Raw genomic sequence first — 16,613 nt, forward strand, 5'->3', positions numbered from 1 at the left:
GGTCGATACTATGAAGTTGTCGCTGGTGATCAATGCAACACAATCGCTCTTCATTTGTGAGTCGGACTTGCTATCTATCACCCATGTCTTAATTCTAACTCTGATTTTACTAGTGGGATAACTGTCGATGCTTTTCTTTCTTTGAATACCCAGATCGATGAAAGGTGTTCGAACCTGTGGATTGCTTACGCCTACTGCGTTGCACCTGGTAAGCAATCTCCCAAATTTGATACAAAATGAATATCAAAGTAGCCTTAAGCAAGGATATAAGGGGGAGTGTTAATTAAAGGAAACACTGCCGTATTATAGTTCAAGTGCCCCCAAAATCCACCAATGGTCTATGTGGTCCAAATAACGGTTACGCAACCTGTGAAGAAACGGGTTATGGGGACTGCTGTTCTATCAGTGGATATTGTGAGTCCAGCCATTTTACCCTAGCCACCGTCATTACCCCCTGATCCCCATAACCGGATACTCATGACACTGATTGCCCTGTTCGTACTTAGGTGGATCAACCAATGACTATTGTGGACCAGGACATTGCTACTCAGGGAAATGTGCTCCCAGCAACGGAACTACCGTCACCCAGGATGGGACGTGTGGTATGTGAATCTAAATTAACAACCAAAACCCCTTTCATCCCGCAAGTTGTACTAATTGCCTCGCAGGTCCTCAATATCATGATTGGATCTGTGGTGACTCAGCTTTTGGAAAATGCTGCTCTGTCTATGGATATTGCGGGAGTACGCCGGACTTCTGCGCAGCAGGGAATTGTCATTCGGGTGCCTGTGATACAGACATTGGCGAAGCGAGTATTGACGGTTCGTGCGGACCAAGCTTTGCAGGAAACAAAACATGTGCCGGCACTCAATTTGGCGCATGTTGCAACATGGAGGGATATTGTGGAGATGGAACCGACTACTGCTCACCCGGGAGATGCTATTCTGGAGCGTGCCAAGGGCCCTAGGATACATTCAATCGCTTTATATGTTACGGTCCTCTATCTAGATTTGTGGATATAATGAATTGTTAGGGTGGGATTTAAATGAGTAGCTATATGTATTACATCGGATTAGTATTATGTTTAATTTGTTATACATAGTCATATAAGAGCAAGACTCCATATCCAACTGTGACTAGTTAACTAGCCACAGATCCTTGTCAAGTTTTATTTACCTAGCTAACTATTAGTTATTGACTGAACGGAGGGCACCCCAAACCACCAACCACCATCTACTGGACGACCTCTCACTTGGTATTTAGCAGAGCATCCAAAAAATGACAGAATCCCTACCAAAGGATAAGGAGGAAGATAACGAGAAGGACAAAGAGGATAAGGAAGAGGACACGGAGGATGATGAGAACGAAGCAGAAGAAGAAAAGTTTGACCCCACCCTCTGCGCGATGCTATACAACCGCCTTATCCGAATTGGCTTTGATGGCAGCAATCGAGAGCAGGACGGGGAGTCCCTTCGAACCAACTGGTTTGAAGTATGGAAGACCGATCCTAAGGTCGAAAAGTGTCGCGAAAGATTCAGCGAGCCTCTGATTAAATTCCTTGAGCAGATTGAAATAGTCGTTCGCAAAGATGGCTCTGCTCCCTATCACGACGTACTAATCTATAATTACAAGTCAATAATGTCACCAACAGGTATAGATGATGACCTAGGGTTAGGGGTGTTAAAAGATGAGGGCTATGACTGTATCTGTCTATTTTCAACCAATATGGCCTCCGTCCCGCATCGGTTGGGCTTAGTTATGGATTTAGACGATCTTCTTGTCCGATATATACCTAGCTTTTCTTGCCATTACGACATCGAGGATACCAGACGCTGGTATACGTTGGAGGATGTGTTGCTTAAGCTTAATTGCATGGCCGAGATTGGAAAATATGTGCCTGTTATTCGCGACAATGAGTTCGGGAGTACATTGGAGCCTGGGTGGAAAGCCGTTCCCTGGACAGATTCCACTCTTAACGACACACTCGCTGCGTGGGAGGACCTGGTTAATACGATTGCTACACGTCTTCCTGACGATTCTTCCAAACGAGATACCCAGTCTGAACCGGAACGATTAGCTCCAGAGGATAAAATACCGTCCTCCATACACGGCTTTACTCGTGCATTTCTACTGCGCGCATTGAAACCGCCTTTCAAATTCATCGCTCCTGGGCTAACTGTCTACGATTATCGTAGCCCACCACCACCAATTCCCATGAAAAGGGACCGGGATGGGACTATGATATATGCCACACCATACCAGGAGATTCGCGGTGCAGTGTACCACAGTCCTATCATTCTATTCCCATTTGAGGAATCAGTGGAAGGGGAGATTGCTGGGCTCTGGATCCTCCCGGAGGAGGACTGGGCAGATTCCATCCGCCTAGTTCTTCCATATGAGTTAAAGAGATTTCCTACAGCGCGTCGTATATTCTTCTATATGCAAAGCCGTACATGTCTATTCCAGAGCCCAGAATGCCCGTTGTACGATGACCACCATACAAGTCTAAGGACTCTGTTCATATTTTGGAAAGAGTTGGTGGAGAAGGGAGTCTGGACCGTGGGTGCCGAAGGTATTGAGGGAGGGAAAGACTTCTATCGACATGCAGAGGATAAAGAAAAAGGGGAATGGTTTGACGTTGGAGAATGCTTCGATTTTCCGCCACACGTAGAAATTCACCTCTAGCTGATTGGGCCCTAAAATACTCTAGTCCTCCTTATTCCATTCTATATTAATTCCATACCTTCCTTCTGGCAGTTAGTTGCTTGCCAAATGCTGGGGTTCAGGATCCTGGGTATACTTGATAGCACTATAAGAATGAGGGTTGACATGCATATATCACGATGATTGAGCACGTTGAGGGATGTGGAGGAAAATATTAACATCTAGAATGACCATGGACAGGGTCACCAGTGAATTCGTTTGGTCCATACCATAATCAATGAGTTTGGGTTCTTCCCTGTCCGTTGACCATGATGCTGCAAGTGATGGTATTTAAGTTGAGGGTTAAATCCTATTAATAAAGCGCACCACTTAGCTGATGAGTAACTAAGTTCGAAGCTTAAGTTACGCCAAGAATGTTAGCTTAGTAACCAATTTAGATAAGGATCACGTGCATCACTGATAAACAATTTTTGGGCTGCAAAAGAAATATTTCTGACAAGTTTTATAAAGCGACACAGAGGGGAACGAACAATACCTTTTGGCACGAGAATAAAAACATGGATTCATACGATAGTGACTCGTCCGGCATAGACGAGGAGTTGGACGACTGCACAGAAACTGGAGTTCTTCTTGGATATGCTTCAAAGGAAGAACTCAGTGATGCTATCAGTCACTTAGGGGGATGGCCAGTGGGTATACCTTTCTTCTTACAATTCCGACACCACATATAGTTATTTACCTCTGGGAATGGCTCCTTGAAGATATTGAGCGTTAAATGTCAAAATTTCGTGCCCATTATTCCCTTCAATGCTAACAGCAGCTTTGTTCTTATCAGACATGGCTTGACCCCGCGACCCCTCCACCAGGCAATTTCGCCAAATGCAAGGTCTGCAATGACCCGATGCCGCTTCTTCTGCAGCTCAATGGCGATCTACCAGAACACTTTGCGCACGATGAGAGATGGCTATATATATTCGGTTGCGTGAGGCGGACATGCAGTCGCAAAAAGGGGAGCATACGAGCTCTACGAGCAGTGAAGAGGCACAAGACCGTCGAAGAGAGGGAGAAAGTATTTGAGAAGCAGAAAGAAGAAGCGCAGAATAAGCCCAAACGAGATCTAGGAGCTGATCTGTTTGGAGTAAAATCCTCCTCCGGCACCTCGGGAAGCTCGAATCCTTTCTCGACGTCCTCAATTGGTGGTGGGAACAGCCTTGCCAACCCCTTCGCTTCACTACCCCCTACATCATCACTTGCAGCAGTGGTACCGCAGAAGCCGGATGATGAGACCACGGCATCACTATCACCCGCGGGGGAATCTCTTCCCGAGACATTTGCGCAAAAGGCCAGCATTTCAGCACAACCTTCTAAGCCCGTAGCTGGGCCACAGGCTCCCTGGCCAGAACAGTCTGCCTTCCCACCGCCTTACCCGCATTACTTCTTTGACGCTGAATATGAAGCACTTTCCAAGACGGAGGCTCCAGTGCCTTCCAATGTAAAGATAGATACCCTCGAGGCAGAGAATGAGGGTTCTTCGTCAACCGGTACAAAGGAGACGGAAAAGGAACTATTTGAATCATCTATGGATAAGTCGTTCATTCGGTTTTCGACACGTCTGGAGCATAACCCGGAACAAGTACTGAGATATGAATTCCGAGGCACCCCACTGCTCTACTCCACGAGTGACGAGGTAGGGAAGCTATTTGCTTCAGAGAACACAAGTCAAGCGCAGTCGAACGTGAAGGTGCAAGTTAGCGGAAGCAAAGGCAGTAGCAAGATACCCCGGTGTGAGACATGTGGTTCAGAACGTGTATTTGAGCTCCAGCTTGTGCCGCATGCTATCGCCATGCTTGAAGAGGGCATGGAAGGAATAGGACTGGGGCCCAAGGACGATTTGGGCATGGAATGGGGAACTATCATATTAGGCGTTTGTGCTGCAGACTGTGCACCTGAGACCATAGGGGAGGCTGGCTGGAGAGAGGAATGGGTGGGTGTACAGTGGGAGGAGAGATTACAGCCTAAATGAATAGAGCAATTGGATAAAAAAAAAGCAGAAGATAAACAGCAAGTTGGAAGGCATAATTCGTTTTTTGATTCTTTTTTGTTTGGTTCTCGTCCAGCCGTTAAAATAGAGCCATTAAAAGACGTAACATGGGCAAAATGCAAAACCCAGTACCACGCAGGTATCGTATCTATCTAAGAGATGAATGCAAAGGGGTTAAAAGAATAGGAAATAAAAGGCAAAAAGAGGAACAATCAAGCAGGCTGCTCGAAACCTCTCCGAATAACCCTGCCAAACATCTCAATGCCGACCTTCTCACCCTTAACTTCACCCCTGGCTTCATTCTCCTTATTCCGCGGCACACGCACGGTGACGTTCTTTGCATCATTCGCACCAGAAGCACCGCTCTTATCAACCTCCCATCCACAAACATCTACAACAAACTTCTCCAAAGTGTCCAATCCCTTAACGTCAAGCCAATCCATAAGCATCTCTGCGCTGATTTCACGGAAAGCCTTTCCAACTTCGACCGCAATACGTACGCGAATCAACTCTTCGAACCCAGCTACGTCTGCAATAAGGTCTGCGTAGAGGTCATCTGAGTTTAGGGTTGACCAAAAGAGGGAGTACTGTGCTGATTCGAGCAGGGTGGAGAGACGAGCTAGCTTCTGTACTGATTCGACGAAGTCTGCTGTTTGGATGGGGAGGGTTGCGGAGGGGCCCTGGGCAGGAGCGGAGTTGTGGAATGGTTGGGTGTAGGCGGGTAGGAGGGCGAGGGAAAGGGAGAAGGCGGGAGATGGGAAGACGGTTAGAGCCTTGACCAGGATGTTTGTTGTTGTTTCGATGTTGAGAAGGTGTGGGTTGAATTGGTAGCTGTTGATCTCTGGTCAGTTACTGAGCCGTATCAATTGCAATAGCATGAAGTAAGCGTGAATATTATTTTGGGTTGAATATCATATTAAAAGTTCTCCCCACATATACCAATGGCATAGTCGTGTTAATAGGAAACGTTTATAGGTAATTAATCATTTCAACAAGGGCAAGGCAGCGAAATAGCGAAAACCAGCAGGGGAAAAAAAAAAGTAGGAAACAAGATCAACGTACAGTTTCAGCAGGGCTAGGTTGGCATAGCAGTCAAATGTTCTGTCCTCGCACTGCTGTACGACATAATCTTGGAAAACAGTGGTGGTCTCCGGGTTGTATCTGTCGAGGCCGTTTAATATGGCGTCCATATGCGGCGGACGCGTCTTGCATTTATCAAAGCCCGTCGACATTGTGAGTTATTCTGCCCCGCGGGTGTGTATGTACGTGCTAAATCCGTGGTGCTGTCTCCCTCCCTCGCTTGCAGGGGACAAGCAAAATGGGTATTAATCCAGTCGTGCAGGTAGTTCAGACTGTGTGAAGCAAGGCTATCAAGGATTAGACGTATGATCGGCGCGGTGTAGAGTAGTTGTAGAGTATATTATTGCACGTAGCGCGGAAATGCTCAACGAACGATAAAACGAACGAACGACGATGTTTTCGCTTTTGATATTTTTGTGCTTTCGACTGTGGCTTTGTGTCCCCTTTTGGCATGTTTATCCGAACCGCTTAGTCATGACTTACTAAGCGCGGTCATTTGTTGAAAGTAGACCAAGTAGAAAAAGCGCAGAGACGAAGAGCAATTGAGGCAGCGCAGGAGCTGATTAGGCCGTGGCGAGCAGCCAATTGCATGAAGTAGACATGTTTCTCTTCTTCTGCCTGCCTTTTGCCTGCGCCCTGTCTGCCTGCATCAAACCCGAGCATGGTCGGAGCCTCGGCGAAGAAAGTAGCATCACGTGAGGCTCCTCGGCTGGACTAAGTAAGAGTTTTCTTTTCGGTGTTATTCAAGTGTTATTCAAAAGTGTTGGGAGAAATCGCCATTTTGACTGCCAGCAAAATGTACAACTACGAGTACGACTGTAACTGCAACTACGACATCGGACGGAGAGACACAAGTAAACAGCGGGATTAAAATATTTATTGGCGCCCGGAGGAGCACAAGCGGAGTTAAGTTATTAAATAGAGTAGTCGAAGTACAATAGAGTAAAAAAGGTGGGATTTGGAAAAAGAGGGCGCTCGACACACGGCACACGGCACGAAGCGATGCGACGGTGGAGAGAAAGGTAAAAGAAAAAGGTAACAGTACCAGTGAAGAAGAGAAAAACGGAGCTGGGTCCCGGCCCTGACAGAAAGGAAAAAAGTGGAAAGAAAAGCGGCAGGTGAAAGGAAATGGGATATCAAGAATCAGGCCGAGGAACGTTGCCGGTCCATGAAGCCGTGAAAATAAAAAAAAAAAAAAAAAAAAAAAAAAAAAAAAAAAAAAAAAAGTCGAAGGAAAATAAGCCAGCGTGAGAGCAAAAGAAATCTATCGGTTGGATCGCAAAGCAGAGCAGTAACAGAGCAAAACACAGAACAAGGAAAAGAAAAGAAACGGTTCGAGTCCGAGTGCCGAGTTCCGAGTTTCGCTGGTCCGTGAAGAAAAAAATAAACACCCTGAATATGATGACTGAAGCAAAGGAGATGATAAGTTATAGGAAATGACAACAAAAAAAAAAAAAAAAGCCAGAAGGGGTATCGAAACCCGTACACCAGCCCTTGACCGATAGTGCCCCGTCTAAATGAACTGGAAAGGAAGAGAGTAAAGAACAAAGTAGAAAGTAAAAAAGAAAGCCGTTGGACTCGTTGCGTTGCGGAGAGCGTTTAAATGGGCGGGTCGGGTCAGGTCGGGATAGTGAGGTTGCGCAAGAAGCAGTTGACAGGACGAGACAGAGAAAAGGCGGGGAGCAGCAGGTGTGAAGGGAAAAGAAGTAAAAAAGAAATAAGAGTGTGATCCGAGTCGAGCTTTTTTGCTTTTGAGCGGGCAAGCGATTGGACTTTTTGGCGAAGCAAGCGAGCAAGAGTTGAGCAGAGCAAAGCAAGGAGGATAAGAATAAGCATGGGAGAAGGCGGAGATAGTGTTTTTGCTTGCTTGCTTTGCCTGGCTGAGGGATTAATGATGGGATGGATAGTTTTGAGTAAGTCTATGGGTTGGGTATGCCTGGTATCGATCGGGTTTGTTCGTAACGTCGTAAAGCGGTCTGTCGGTGGTGAATAATGCGTGATGGGGATTTGAATGCTGGTGGGCCAGACCGTGCCAGACCAGACCATGTTCGGGGTAACAAGTACTAAGCAGTTGTTGTTGGGAGTAGCGTGTTTTGGATTCAGATCGGCCATCGCATCGGCCACCCACCCATCGTGCATGGGGCAGATAACTTTGGCCGGTGAACAGGTTGGAGAGCAGAGCCCGGCCGGGTGGCAGCGGTGACGAAGCAAAAGCATGCAAGTCGGAGGCAGGGAAAGGATGATGAAAAGACAAAAAAAAAAAAAAAAAAAAGCAAAGGATGCCTTGTTTGCGAGTCAGGCCTGGATGAAACGAAGCCTGACAGGGCAAGACAGGGCGGAGAGAGTTAAGGATTAGGGATAGTCGGCCGAGGAAGGATGAGGAGTGAGGGGGAGGGACCGGGGTAGCAACTGGGCAGAGCAACACGAACTAGACAAGACGACCACCACGACCACGACCAGCAGAACAAAGGCAGTGTGGATGGATAGTTGGAGTTGGTTGATTGATTATGCCACCATCCTTCTGCGCTGGGAGATGGGAATTGGCTTTGGAATAGAGGTGGACATGTTCAAGCCCGAGAACTGCTGGGACAGGCTGTGGTCACTGCCAGCAGAGGTGATACCCGTGCTGCCACTCCCTCCTCGTAGTCGATCCGAAGAAGAGCGAGAAGAAGTAGTAGAAGTCGTGTTGGCGTAGTCTTCGTAGTAGGCAGAGGCCGAGTCCGGCATATGAGCGCCGTGAGCATTGTCCGACGGAGAAGCGAACATGGCGCTGAGCTGCTGTAGCAGGGCCACGAATTGAGCATGTAACTCAGCAAAGATGTATTCGTTGCCGACGATTTCGATCAGATTCCGGGCCCGGACCTGGCCTGCTCGTCGTGGCAGGCCGTCTGGATCGAGAGCCCGGCCGGTCAGGAAAGATGAGATAGGAGTGTATGCACGGGCAGAGATAGTGGTAGATGCCGTCGCAGATGAAGTAGTAGTGGTGGTAGATGATGAGGAGTGGACAGGCGAAGGGCCGTATTCTCGGATCTTTTCTGATTCCTGGAACTTCTCCGCGGCACTGACGATGTTATTGGCAATGCGACCAAAGGTGCGCCAGATGAGGGGGCTGGCTCTAAAGGTGCGTCCGGCATCCTTGCCGGCGAGAGCAACGAGGGCGTAACTTCGACGCTTGCCGCGGGCCATGGGGTCTGGGAGACGGAAGACATAGGCTATGGTATATCCTGCAGACTGATCGCCAAAGGAGAGCGGGCCGGAAGAGAGACCACGGGGGAGCAATTCGCAGGACAGAGTGCGGATGGAGGCACGGCGGAGCAGAGCGTAGTCTTCTGGGTTTGCGGGCCCGCGCATGGAGAGATAGGTGACTACGTGGGTGTGGCAGGAGGAGTCTGACGAAGAGTAGGACGAGTGCACTGACACGGGAGAGTAATAGTTATTGCTGCTGCTCCCGCCGTGGTGGTGGTGGTGGTGGTGGTGGTGGTGGGAAGAAGAAACGGAGGTCGAGCAGGTATGTGATCCATCATCATCGTCGTCGTCATAGTAATTGCTGTGGCCATTGTTGCTGTTGTTGCTGTTGCTGCTGCTGCTGTTGTGCATGTAGTGATCTGCATGGCTGCCGCGGCAGGCAAAGACGACTTCGCGTGACCGCAGGACAGGACTGCTGTGAAGGCCACGCTCCTCGACCGAGCCATTGCCATCGACAGGCAGCTGTTTGCTGACGTCCTCGGGCAGCTTGAGACGGCAGCTGGCACAGGTATCTCTGTCGCCAGCAGCACCACCAAACCGAGCAGCAGCAGCGGCGGCCTTCTTCAGGTGCCCAGCACCACCACCACCACCACCACCAACTGCACCGCCGGTACCGCTATTGCTAGCATTGCCATTGCTGTAGCTGCCGTTATTCGCAGCCCTGACGGGCCTCTCAGCCGTGAACCAGGGATGGTCTTCTATCCGCGGCGCCGTAACGGGCGCAGAGGCAGGCGGGGTGGCGAGTGGTTCGATGGCCGAAGTGGTGATGCAACGATCGGACGACGGCGAAGAGGAAGAGGTCAGCACATCGGCCGCTGCCGCGCTGGCCGCGCCAGGCGCATCTCTGTCCCTGACATGCAGCGAGCCCGCGGACGAGGACGAGGACGAGGACGGTGATCCGTTTGGCGAGGAGGAAGGCGAGTCGGGGGTGCACTGCCGGCAATGGGCGGGCAGTATCTGCGAGCAGAGGATGGACGTTGGGCCATGCACTTCGCAGAAGTGCGTGAGGGAGAGCTGAATAGATAGATGTCAGTAAGTAACAAGTAGCAAGTAGCAAGTAGCAAGTAGCAGCTGGCTTCACAGCAGGGAGCACCTACGATGAAGTCCATGGTGAACGTCAGGCGAGAGTGAGCACTCTGGCGCGAAGAGACATGCTTCCGCGAGGGAAGGGTGAAGGTGTTTTGATGGTGTTCGGCGACGGTGAAGTCGGTGATGTCAGGCGAAGGCGGCGCTCGCTGGCTGGCTGGCTGGCTGGCTGGCTGGCTGGCTGGCTGGCTGGCTGGCTGGCTGGCTTGTATATATTTATTATTATTATCCTCCGTCAGATACGACGAGGACGACCCAAGTTCGACCCAGCAGCCAACACAAGCAAAAAGGCCGCGCTGTGGAGTAAAATAAGATTAAAAAAGAAAAGAAAACGAGCAGAAGAAGCAAAGAAGCCACCGGAAAAAGCAAAGTGACGAAAGGGTTTCAATTCTTCTTTGCTTCTTCTGCGTCTCTTCTGGCTTCTGGCTTCTGGCTTCTGGCTCGTCTGGCTCGTCTTGTCTTCTTGTCTTCTTCTTGTTCTTCTTCTTGTGTCTTCTTCTGCGGTCTTCCTGCGTCTTGCGTCTTCTGCGGCGGCCTCGGGAATTTTACCCTTTTTATCTCCTTCAAGGGCCTCCTTCGTCGCCTGCTCGTGCGACGCCGTCCTGCTCGGCTGCGACGTCGGCCGGAGATGGCAGTCTGAAGTAGATGACGATGATATGATTCTTTGTGAGAGAGACTCTCCGCCTAGTCTGTATAGTGGTGCTGTAGCAGCAGCCCCATGCGGCCTTTTACTCTTTATCTGCTATCTAAATAATAATAAGACAATACTTGGGCACCGTTAAAAGGACGCTTCTTCCTGTAAGCCTGCTTCTCGTCCAGCCGGCGGGTCTGTCGTCGTAGCAAGGGCGCCTTCGCCTTATATTATCGACTCGGCCACCAAGGGGCATCCTTACCACCCCGATCACGCAACTCTTCAGGTTTTTTTCTGGCTTGTCTCTCCTCCCACTCGCCATGCTTCTTCTTCTTCTTCTTCTTCCTTTTCCTTTTTTATTCTCCGTAGCAATAATAGATCGATGATATTACTATTATTGTTCTTGGTCGGCCTATAAAAGCTGATCTATAAGAAAGCCGTATACTTACAGCGTGTATCTTATGTCGGCGTATTTTTGGTATCGATGTTACATTACACGTGACTTCCCGAGGTCCTGGGTCATCGCCAAGGCCTGGATCTCTTACATAATCAGGGTTACATGCGAGGAAAAAGTTGAAGATTCGAGACGGCGAGGACGGCGAGGACGAGGACGGCGACGACGATAGTTAGTCGATAGTCAGGGAGTAATAAGGAGTAAAAGGGAGAAGGAGAAGGAGAAGAGACCAAGACGAAGAGGCAGAGACAAGACACAGCCATCATCAGCCGCTGCTGCCCAAGGGGCTGGTCGCATAAAGTAGACAGAACGCCCTTCCCAGACCAGCGTTTCACGCTTCTGCCCCTTAGGCAGCTGCCTCGGACCTCACGGAGATGGACGGGCTCTAGTAGTGTAAGTACTTAGTCGTAGTCGTAGCATGGGAGTCCACCTCCTCCTCCTTCCAACGGCGGCCCCAGACATGGCCGCCCACGAGAAAAAGGGGGCACTCCATCGCCTCGTCAGCATTGTGGGATACCGTTGCACTCCAAGTGGGCTGCGGCAAGATAGGGGGACACGCGAGCAGTTCCCTCCTGTTCGCTGGGCTCCTCTGTCTCCCTCTCCTCTCTCTTTCTCTCTCTGTGGCAAAAGCTGGAGCTGGTCGAGATGGCGATGGCACGCACCCAGATCAAGGCACAGGACCGAGCCGAAGTGGCATGCCGTGCATGAATGAATGAGGGTTTGGGTTCTTGATGTTGATGTCGATGTCGATATAAGTAAGTATCTCGGCTGTATGCACGTTTGTTATGTATGTAAGTAAGGAAGCCTGTATGTATGTATGTCTGTATGTATATGTACGGACAATCGCCGTTAAAGAACCCAAAAGACGGAAGATGACATGGGTTAGGGTAGCACGCACAAACACGCCCTTGTCTCCCGTCCCCCTTCGTTCTTCGTGCTTTCTTCGTCTCTTCTTCGTCTCTTCTTTTTGTCTTCTTTTCCGTCTCTCCGTTGACCCCCCCGTAGTCGTCTCTCGCTTCTCTGCCGTTCGGTCGCTGCGGCTCAAAGGGGACCGTCGTCTCATATCATTATCATTATCATTATTCTGGCTTGGTCACCAACAACCAACGAAGTATAACTCCCCTCCCCTCCATATAAATTCCCCGGACGACGATCCCATTCGTCCATGGACCAGCCGTTCACCGCTCTTTTTTAACATCCTTCATCTCGTTGGTCCAGTCGCTGTCGTGTTCCAGTCCCTCTCCTGCCGTCGACCGGGAAACTCGTCACCTCACATACATACATACATACATACAGCATTCCGTCCGTACGTACAGGATTCCCATCCCATGCATGCACAAGTTTCTATACTTGTGTGAGGATAAAGATGCATGGCATCGGCATCTCTCTGTCTTCATTGGGCATCCATCTCTCTCATCCTGGCCGGCCTCGCATGGCGGTTATTCACAGACAGGACAAGGGGAGGGTGGGAAAGGGAGAGGAAAAAAAAGAAAAAGAAAAACAGCCGAACCCTTGACCCCGGCCTCTGCTTTTTTTTTCCTCTTTTTTCTCCTTCTTCGTCCTTCGTCCTTGAGTCATAATCATCGTCATACAGGGCAGACAGGCCATCGTAATACAAGGCCCGTTTGAAGGAAAAAGAAACGAAGAAAACACGCCGGATGAAAGGGGGAGGGATTCGTTTCGTTTCTTCTTCTTCCTTCTCTCGCCCTTCTCTCGTCCTGGCTCTGCTCTTCTGCCCCATGGGGAAAGCCAAAATGTGATGTTCCAATCGCTTGGTGTCGATGGTACTGATACACATCTCAACCGCCCTTCGTATATCTGGCTTGTTCCAGGGACCATACTTCCATAGTGCGATAGTACCATTTAGCTGCAGGCGGAAAGCACGGGAGTGCCGCGGAATTGTGAGCTATCATAGCATTAGTTGCTTTCTCTTCCTCCGCCGCCGCCGCCGCCGTCATCGTCCTCTCTTTTCTCGTTCTCCCTTTCTCTGCAGTGGCCTCGTAAACCGTGAATCATGCGTCGTGTCCGGAGTACGTACGGTGTACATCAAACGGTCGACTGCGGCTTTGTGATGCGTCTCCGGGCATCTGTACAGTCCCCCAATACTCCGTACATCCCCCCCTTTTGCTTTTTCCCTTTCTTCACCAAGTCCAACTATTACTTCATAGTTATCCCTCGGATCCTTCTTCCGCTTCGTTTCTTTTATATAAAATACCGCTCCCTTGCAAGCCCTCAACCCGGTCTGCGTGGCTTATTCTGAAGTACCTCGCCTCTTCGGCTATTGCCAGGTCTCCCTTGAACAAGGCATATATATACTTACAACCCCGATATTAATGATACCTTCTTATGTTTACGGAGTACGGGGCAAACAGGCACTTACAGAGATCAACCGTATCTTCATACAGAGTAAGTATACTCCAGACGACTGCGCTGTGTTTCATCCCTGGACGCGACGAACCGTTCCGCCTAGCCTGGACATGGGTGTCTGGATAGCTGCGTCGAGATTGACCTCAACATGCACGATTTACTCGCGCTCTCGTCCTGACTTACATGATGCAGTTGGCCTGTGTTCGGAGTAACGATGTCGATGCATGTGTACATGCGGTGTCTGTGTATATGTACCCATGCAGTGCGGTGTTTGTGCTCTGGCCGTGTAGTTAAAAAAAAAAATGCATTCAGCCGCGATGACATGGTCTGCTCCCGTTGGCTGTCCGACCTGGCTGACCGAAGCATCGCCAGCATACTCCGTACATTATAGGCATCGACTCGCCTGTTTGGGGCCCTGCTGTCGCTATCTCCAGGGATACAATGCATGCCTCGATCCCGTTATCGTCCATGGTAGCATATTGATGTTGGATGCTGGCTCGTGTTCATGACCAAGGTTGGACGATGCCTTGTTTGTAGTCGTAAGTCTTATGTATATCTTATATAGGTTATAGATGTGCATGCATCGCCTATCAATCTATTAATTTATCTGGCTGTGTGTATGGACGAACCAACCGCCCAACCAAAAGGTTGTTAACCAAACCAAAACCCCAAGTAGTTAAACCAACCAAAGCTGTAGTATAGAACCACCCAGTGCAAAGGGGACCAGACAAGATCACCACTCCCGCTCGCTTCCGGACGAGTCCTCGTCCTCGTCGTCTCTTCTCAGCTTCCAGATGTCCCTCGTCTTCTGGTTCTTCCCCAGATTCCCGTTCTTCGTCTTCTCAGGCTGTACCCACGGCACCCGCACTGCCCTGTACAGCCTCTGCTTCAGCCGTTCCTGATAGATCTGTCGCTCCTCTCGGCTCCTCCCCTCGCTCTGCATCTTCTGCAGCTGTGCAGAAAGGTGTTTGTGCGCCCACTTAGCGGCAAAGTATTCCTCCGTCAAGGCCCAGTCAGGGTTATCGAGATGGCCTCGCACAAGCACGATTTGATGTCCTCGCTCCAACGCATCGCGCACAGCCGCAGATCTTATGGGCATGATAAGCTCCAAAGCCTGGCTAGAGGTGTCGATGCCCCGGACCAGGGCTAGACCAAGCGAGTGTGAGTGCTGCGGGTTCAGATGCGCGCATGTTCCGTTGCCGCTGAACAGATAAGGGATGCCTTCCTTGGTGCGGTGTAGATGTGGCTGTAGCCTCTCGGCTATGGCCTGTCGTTTTGTCGCTGCTGCTGCTGCTGCTGCTGCTGCTGCTGCTGTTGGTGATGTTGCTTCTTCTGTATCACCTTCGTCTTCTTCTTCAGCCGCGTCTTCGGATCTACTATCCTCTTCTGCACGGAAGAGCATATCAATGGGCTCGACGTCATCGGGAACCGGTTTGATGGCGTCGGCATGTTCAATTGCCACGACGGCCACTATGGCCCCATCCAATAGATCGAGTATATGCTCCTTATCATAAGGGAAGCCAGCTATCATCACACCAAGGATGCCTTGGCTGCTGCCCGAATAGTTCACTTTCACCGCGCGCGTATGGCACAGAGGAGTCGCAGACCAGTGCACGCTAGTCGAACTTCGCTGCTCACACAAGAATGCATTGGTCGGATGTCGACTCTCTTGCATGTGAAAGTAAGATAGCATCTGCATCTGGCGTAGCTGGCCACGCGAGCGCGTCGCATGTTCTGTTGGCTGTGAGGGCAGCGTCCAGAACGGGATGTGAAATTGACTTGCCACAGACTTCAGGGGCCCAGCCACTTCTTCCGGCCCAGTTTCGCTCATATATACTACATCAGACAGCCTAAGCGCCTCCAGAAATCCGGTTAGAATCTCCAGGCCTTGCCCAAAGATCCAGCCGGGGTAGTTGATGATTAGCGGACACTGCGAGTAAGTTTCATGCATACTTGTATAGTAGTACCGTAGAAGGTTCATAGTGCATTGAACATAGTGTTTCGAGTCGTCCTTGGGAGAGCTACTGCCGATATGATGTGCTCGGATGATTGAGCCGTCTTCTGGGCATAATACTGGGTGCGACAGAGGCGGTCCTAGTGTAGGCGATCGGATATGCGCTAGATAGACATGACCTATCGGTGAATACTCTGGTTGCCCGGGATCCAGATCAAGGAATAGGACGCCATCGCCGTGTTGCGCCTTGTTATTGTCTTTCTCTGGTTGAAGACTGAGTAGGTGATTGAGCAGGTATCTGTTGAATGTTGATTTCCCCGACCCTCCTGGACCGCAAGTGAGAACGTTTAGATCCCTACCGCGCTGGGATAGACGCTGCATCATCAAACTCCATTTCTTATGTAGATGCAATGGCCGAATATGTCGCTTGTAGGGATCTTCCACAGACGAACCCATCTATCATAAATTTTCTTGAATTAGCATGCCCACTACCCACTATCGTCATACTTAAGAGAGCTAAGGAAAGCTTACGAGTGAAAACGAGGCATCCTCCTTGCTGAGAGTCAACATGCATCGAGGCGATATCGCCATGGGGCCATTCCATATGCGATCGAACAGGTTCGATACCTTCGCGAGCTGAGGCAGGCCGTCGTCCACCGAAATTAGCTCGAATTCTGAAAACCCATTCACGCCCGAGATGGACTTTAAAATAGGCAGTGAGTGTGTAGACGGGGCATAGACTCTGTATAAACGATCACACGGATATAGTTTTGCTCCCATCACACTCACTACCCCTCGCTTTACCCAGAGATCATAACGACCGATAATCGCCAGTGACTGCTCGTCAATTAGTGAAATTTGTGCTTTTTACTAATGAAAAGGTGCAAGCAAGCATACCTCCCCGACCCGTAACCGTAGACAGAGAGCGTCGTCTCTAGCGTATACGATGTCGTCTTGAGTGAAGGTGCTCCTTGACAGAATGAATCCCTCCTGAGCTGGTCCAGGCGCATTCCTAGCACTTCCTTTTAGCAACTGTATTTCAACATGACTGAGTAGATATGAATTCACCTCTCTCTCTTGTTCTCTGGCT

At 49.9% G+C, this 16,613-nt stretch overlaps 8 protein-coding genes across 8 annotated transcripts; 4 read left to right on the forward strand and 4 right to left on the reverse strand.

Annotated features, from left to right (window-relative positions):
* Nucleotides 1-518: 518 nt before the first annotated feature.
* On the forward strand, nt 519-1,022 carry ARB_01156 (uncharacterized protein; the record flags this gene model as incomplete). The annotated part of the gene is made up of 1 exon (XM_003012497.1): nt 519-1,022. One exon carries the CDS (start codon nt 519-521, stop codon nt 1,020-1,022), a length of 504 nt encoding a protein of 167 aa, XP_003012543.1.
* A 256-nt stretch (nt 1,023-1,278) lies between these two features.
* On the forward strand, nt 1,279-2,685 carry ARB_01157 (uncharacterized protein; the record flags this gene model as incomplete). The annotated part of the gene is made up of 1 exon (XM_003012498.1): nt 1,279-2,685. The coding sequence occupies one exon, from the start codon at nt 1,279-1,281 to the stop codon at nt 2,683-2,685; it is 1,407 nt and encodes a 468-aa protein (XP_003012544.1).
* Nucleotides 2,686-3,221: 536 nt separating this feature from the next.
* On the forward strand, nt 3,222-4,687 carry ARB_01158 (uncharacterized protein; the record flags this gene model as incomplete). Its single annotated transcript, XM_003012499.1, has 2 exons — nt 3,222-3,353; nt 3,500-4,687. 2 exons carry the CDS (start codon nt 3,222-3,224, stop codon nt 4,685-4,687), a joined length of 1,320 nt encoding a protein of 439 aa, XP_003012545.1.
* A 230-nt stretch (nt 4,688-4,917) lies between these two features.
* On the reverse strand, nt 4,918-5,937 carry ARB_01159 (uncharacterized protein; the record flags this gene model as incomplete). Its single annotated transcript, XM_003012500.1, has 2 exons — nt 4,918-5,546; nt 5,727-5,937. The coding sequence occupies 2 exons, from the start codon at nt 5,935-5,937 to the stop codon at nt 4,918-4,920; spliced, it is 840 nt and encodes a 279-aa protein (XP_003012546.1).
* Nucleotides 5,938-8,290: 2,353 nt separating this feature from the next.
* ARB_01160 (uncharacterized protein) lies at nt 8,291-10,140 on the reverse strand (the record flags this gene model as incomplete). The annotated part of the gene is made up of 2 exons (XM_003012501.1): nt 8,291-10,045; nt 10,129-10,140. 2 exons carry the CDS (start codon nt 10,138-10,140, stop codon nt 8,291-8,293), a joined length of 1,767 nt encoding a protein of 588 aa, XP_003012547.1.
* Nucleotides 10,141-10,215: 75 nt separating this feature from the next.
* On the forward strand, nt 10,216-10,491 carry ARB_01161 (uncharacterized protein; the record flags this gene model as incomplete). The annotated part of the gene is made up of 1 exon (XM_003012502.1): nt 10,216-10,491. The coding sequence occupies one exon, from the start codon at nt 10,216-10,218 to the stop codon at nt 10,489-10,491; it is 276 nt and encodes a 91-aa protein (XP_003012548.1).
* Nucleotides 10,492-11,869: 1,378 nt separating this feature from the next.
* Nucleotides 11,870-13,000, reverse strand: ARB_01162 (uncharacterized protein; the record flags this gene model as incomplete). The annotated part of the gene is made up of 3 exons (XM_003012503.1): nt 11,870-12,286; nt 12,481-12,546; nt 12,650-13,000. The coding sequence occupies 3 exons, from the start codon at nt 12,998-13,000 to the stop codon at nt 11,870-11,872; spliced, it is 834 nt and encodes a 277-aa protein (XP_003012549.1).
* A 1,302-nt stretch (nt 13,001-14,302) lies between these two features.
* ARB_01163 (RNA processing protein Grc3, putative) lies at nt 14,303-15,979 on the reverse strand (the record flags this gene model as incomplete). Its single annotated transcript, XM_003012504.1, has 1 exon — nt 14,303-15,979. One exon carries the CDS (start codon nt 15,977-15,979, stop codon nt 14,303-14,305), a length of 1,677 nt encoding a protein of 558 aa, XP_003012550.1.
* Between the last annotated feature and the right edge of the window lie 634 nt (nt 15,980-16,613).

Source organism: Trichophyton benhamiae (assembly GCF_000151125.1).
Source record: "Trichophyton benhamiae CBS 112371 chromosome Unknown Abenha-F-W-21b08.fp109, whole genome shotgun sequence".
NCBI lineage: Eukaryota > Fungi > Ascomycota > Eurotiomycetes > Onygenales > Arthrodermataceae > Trichophyton > Trichophyton benhamiae.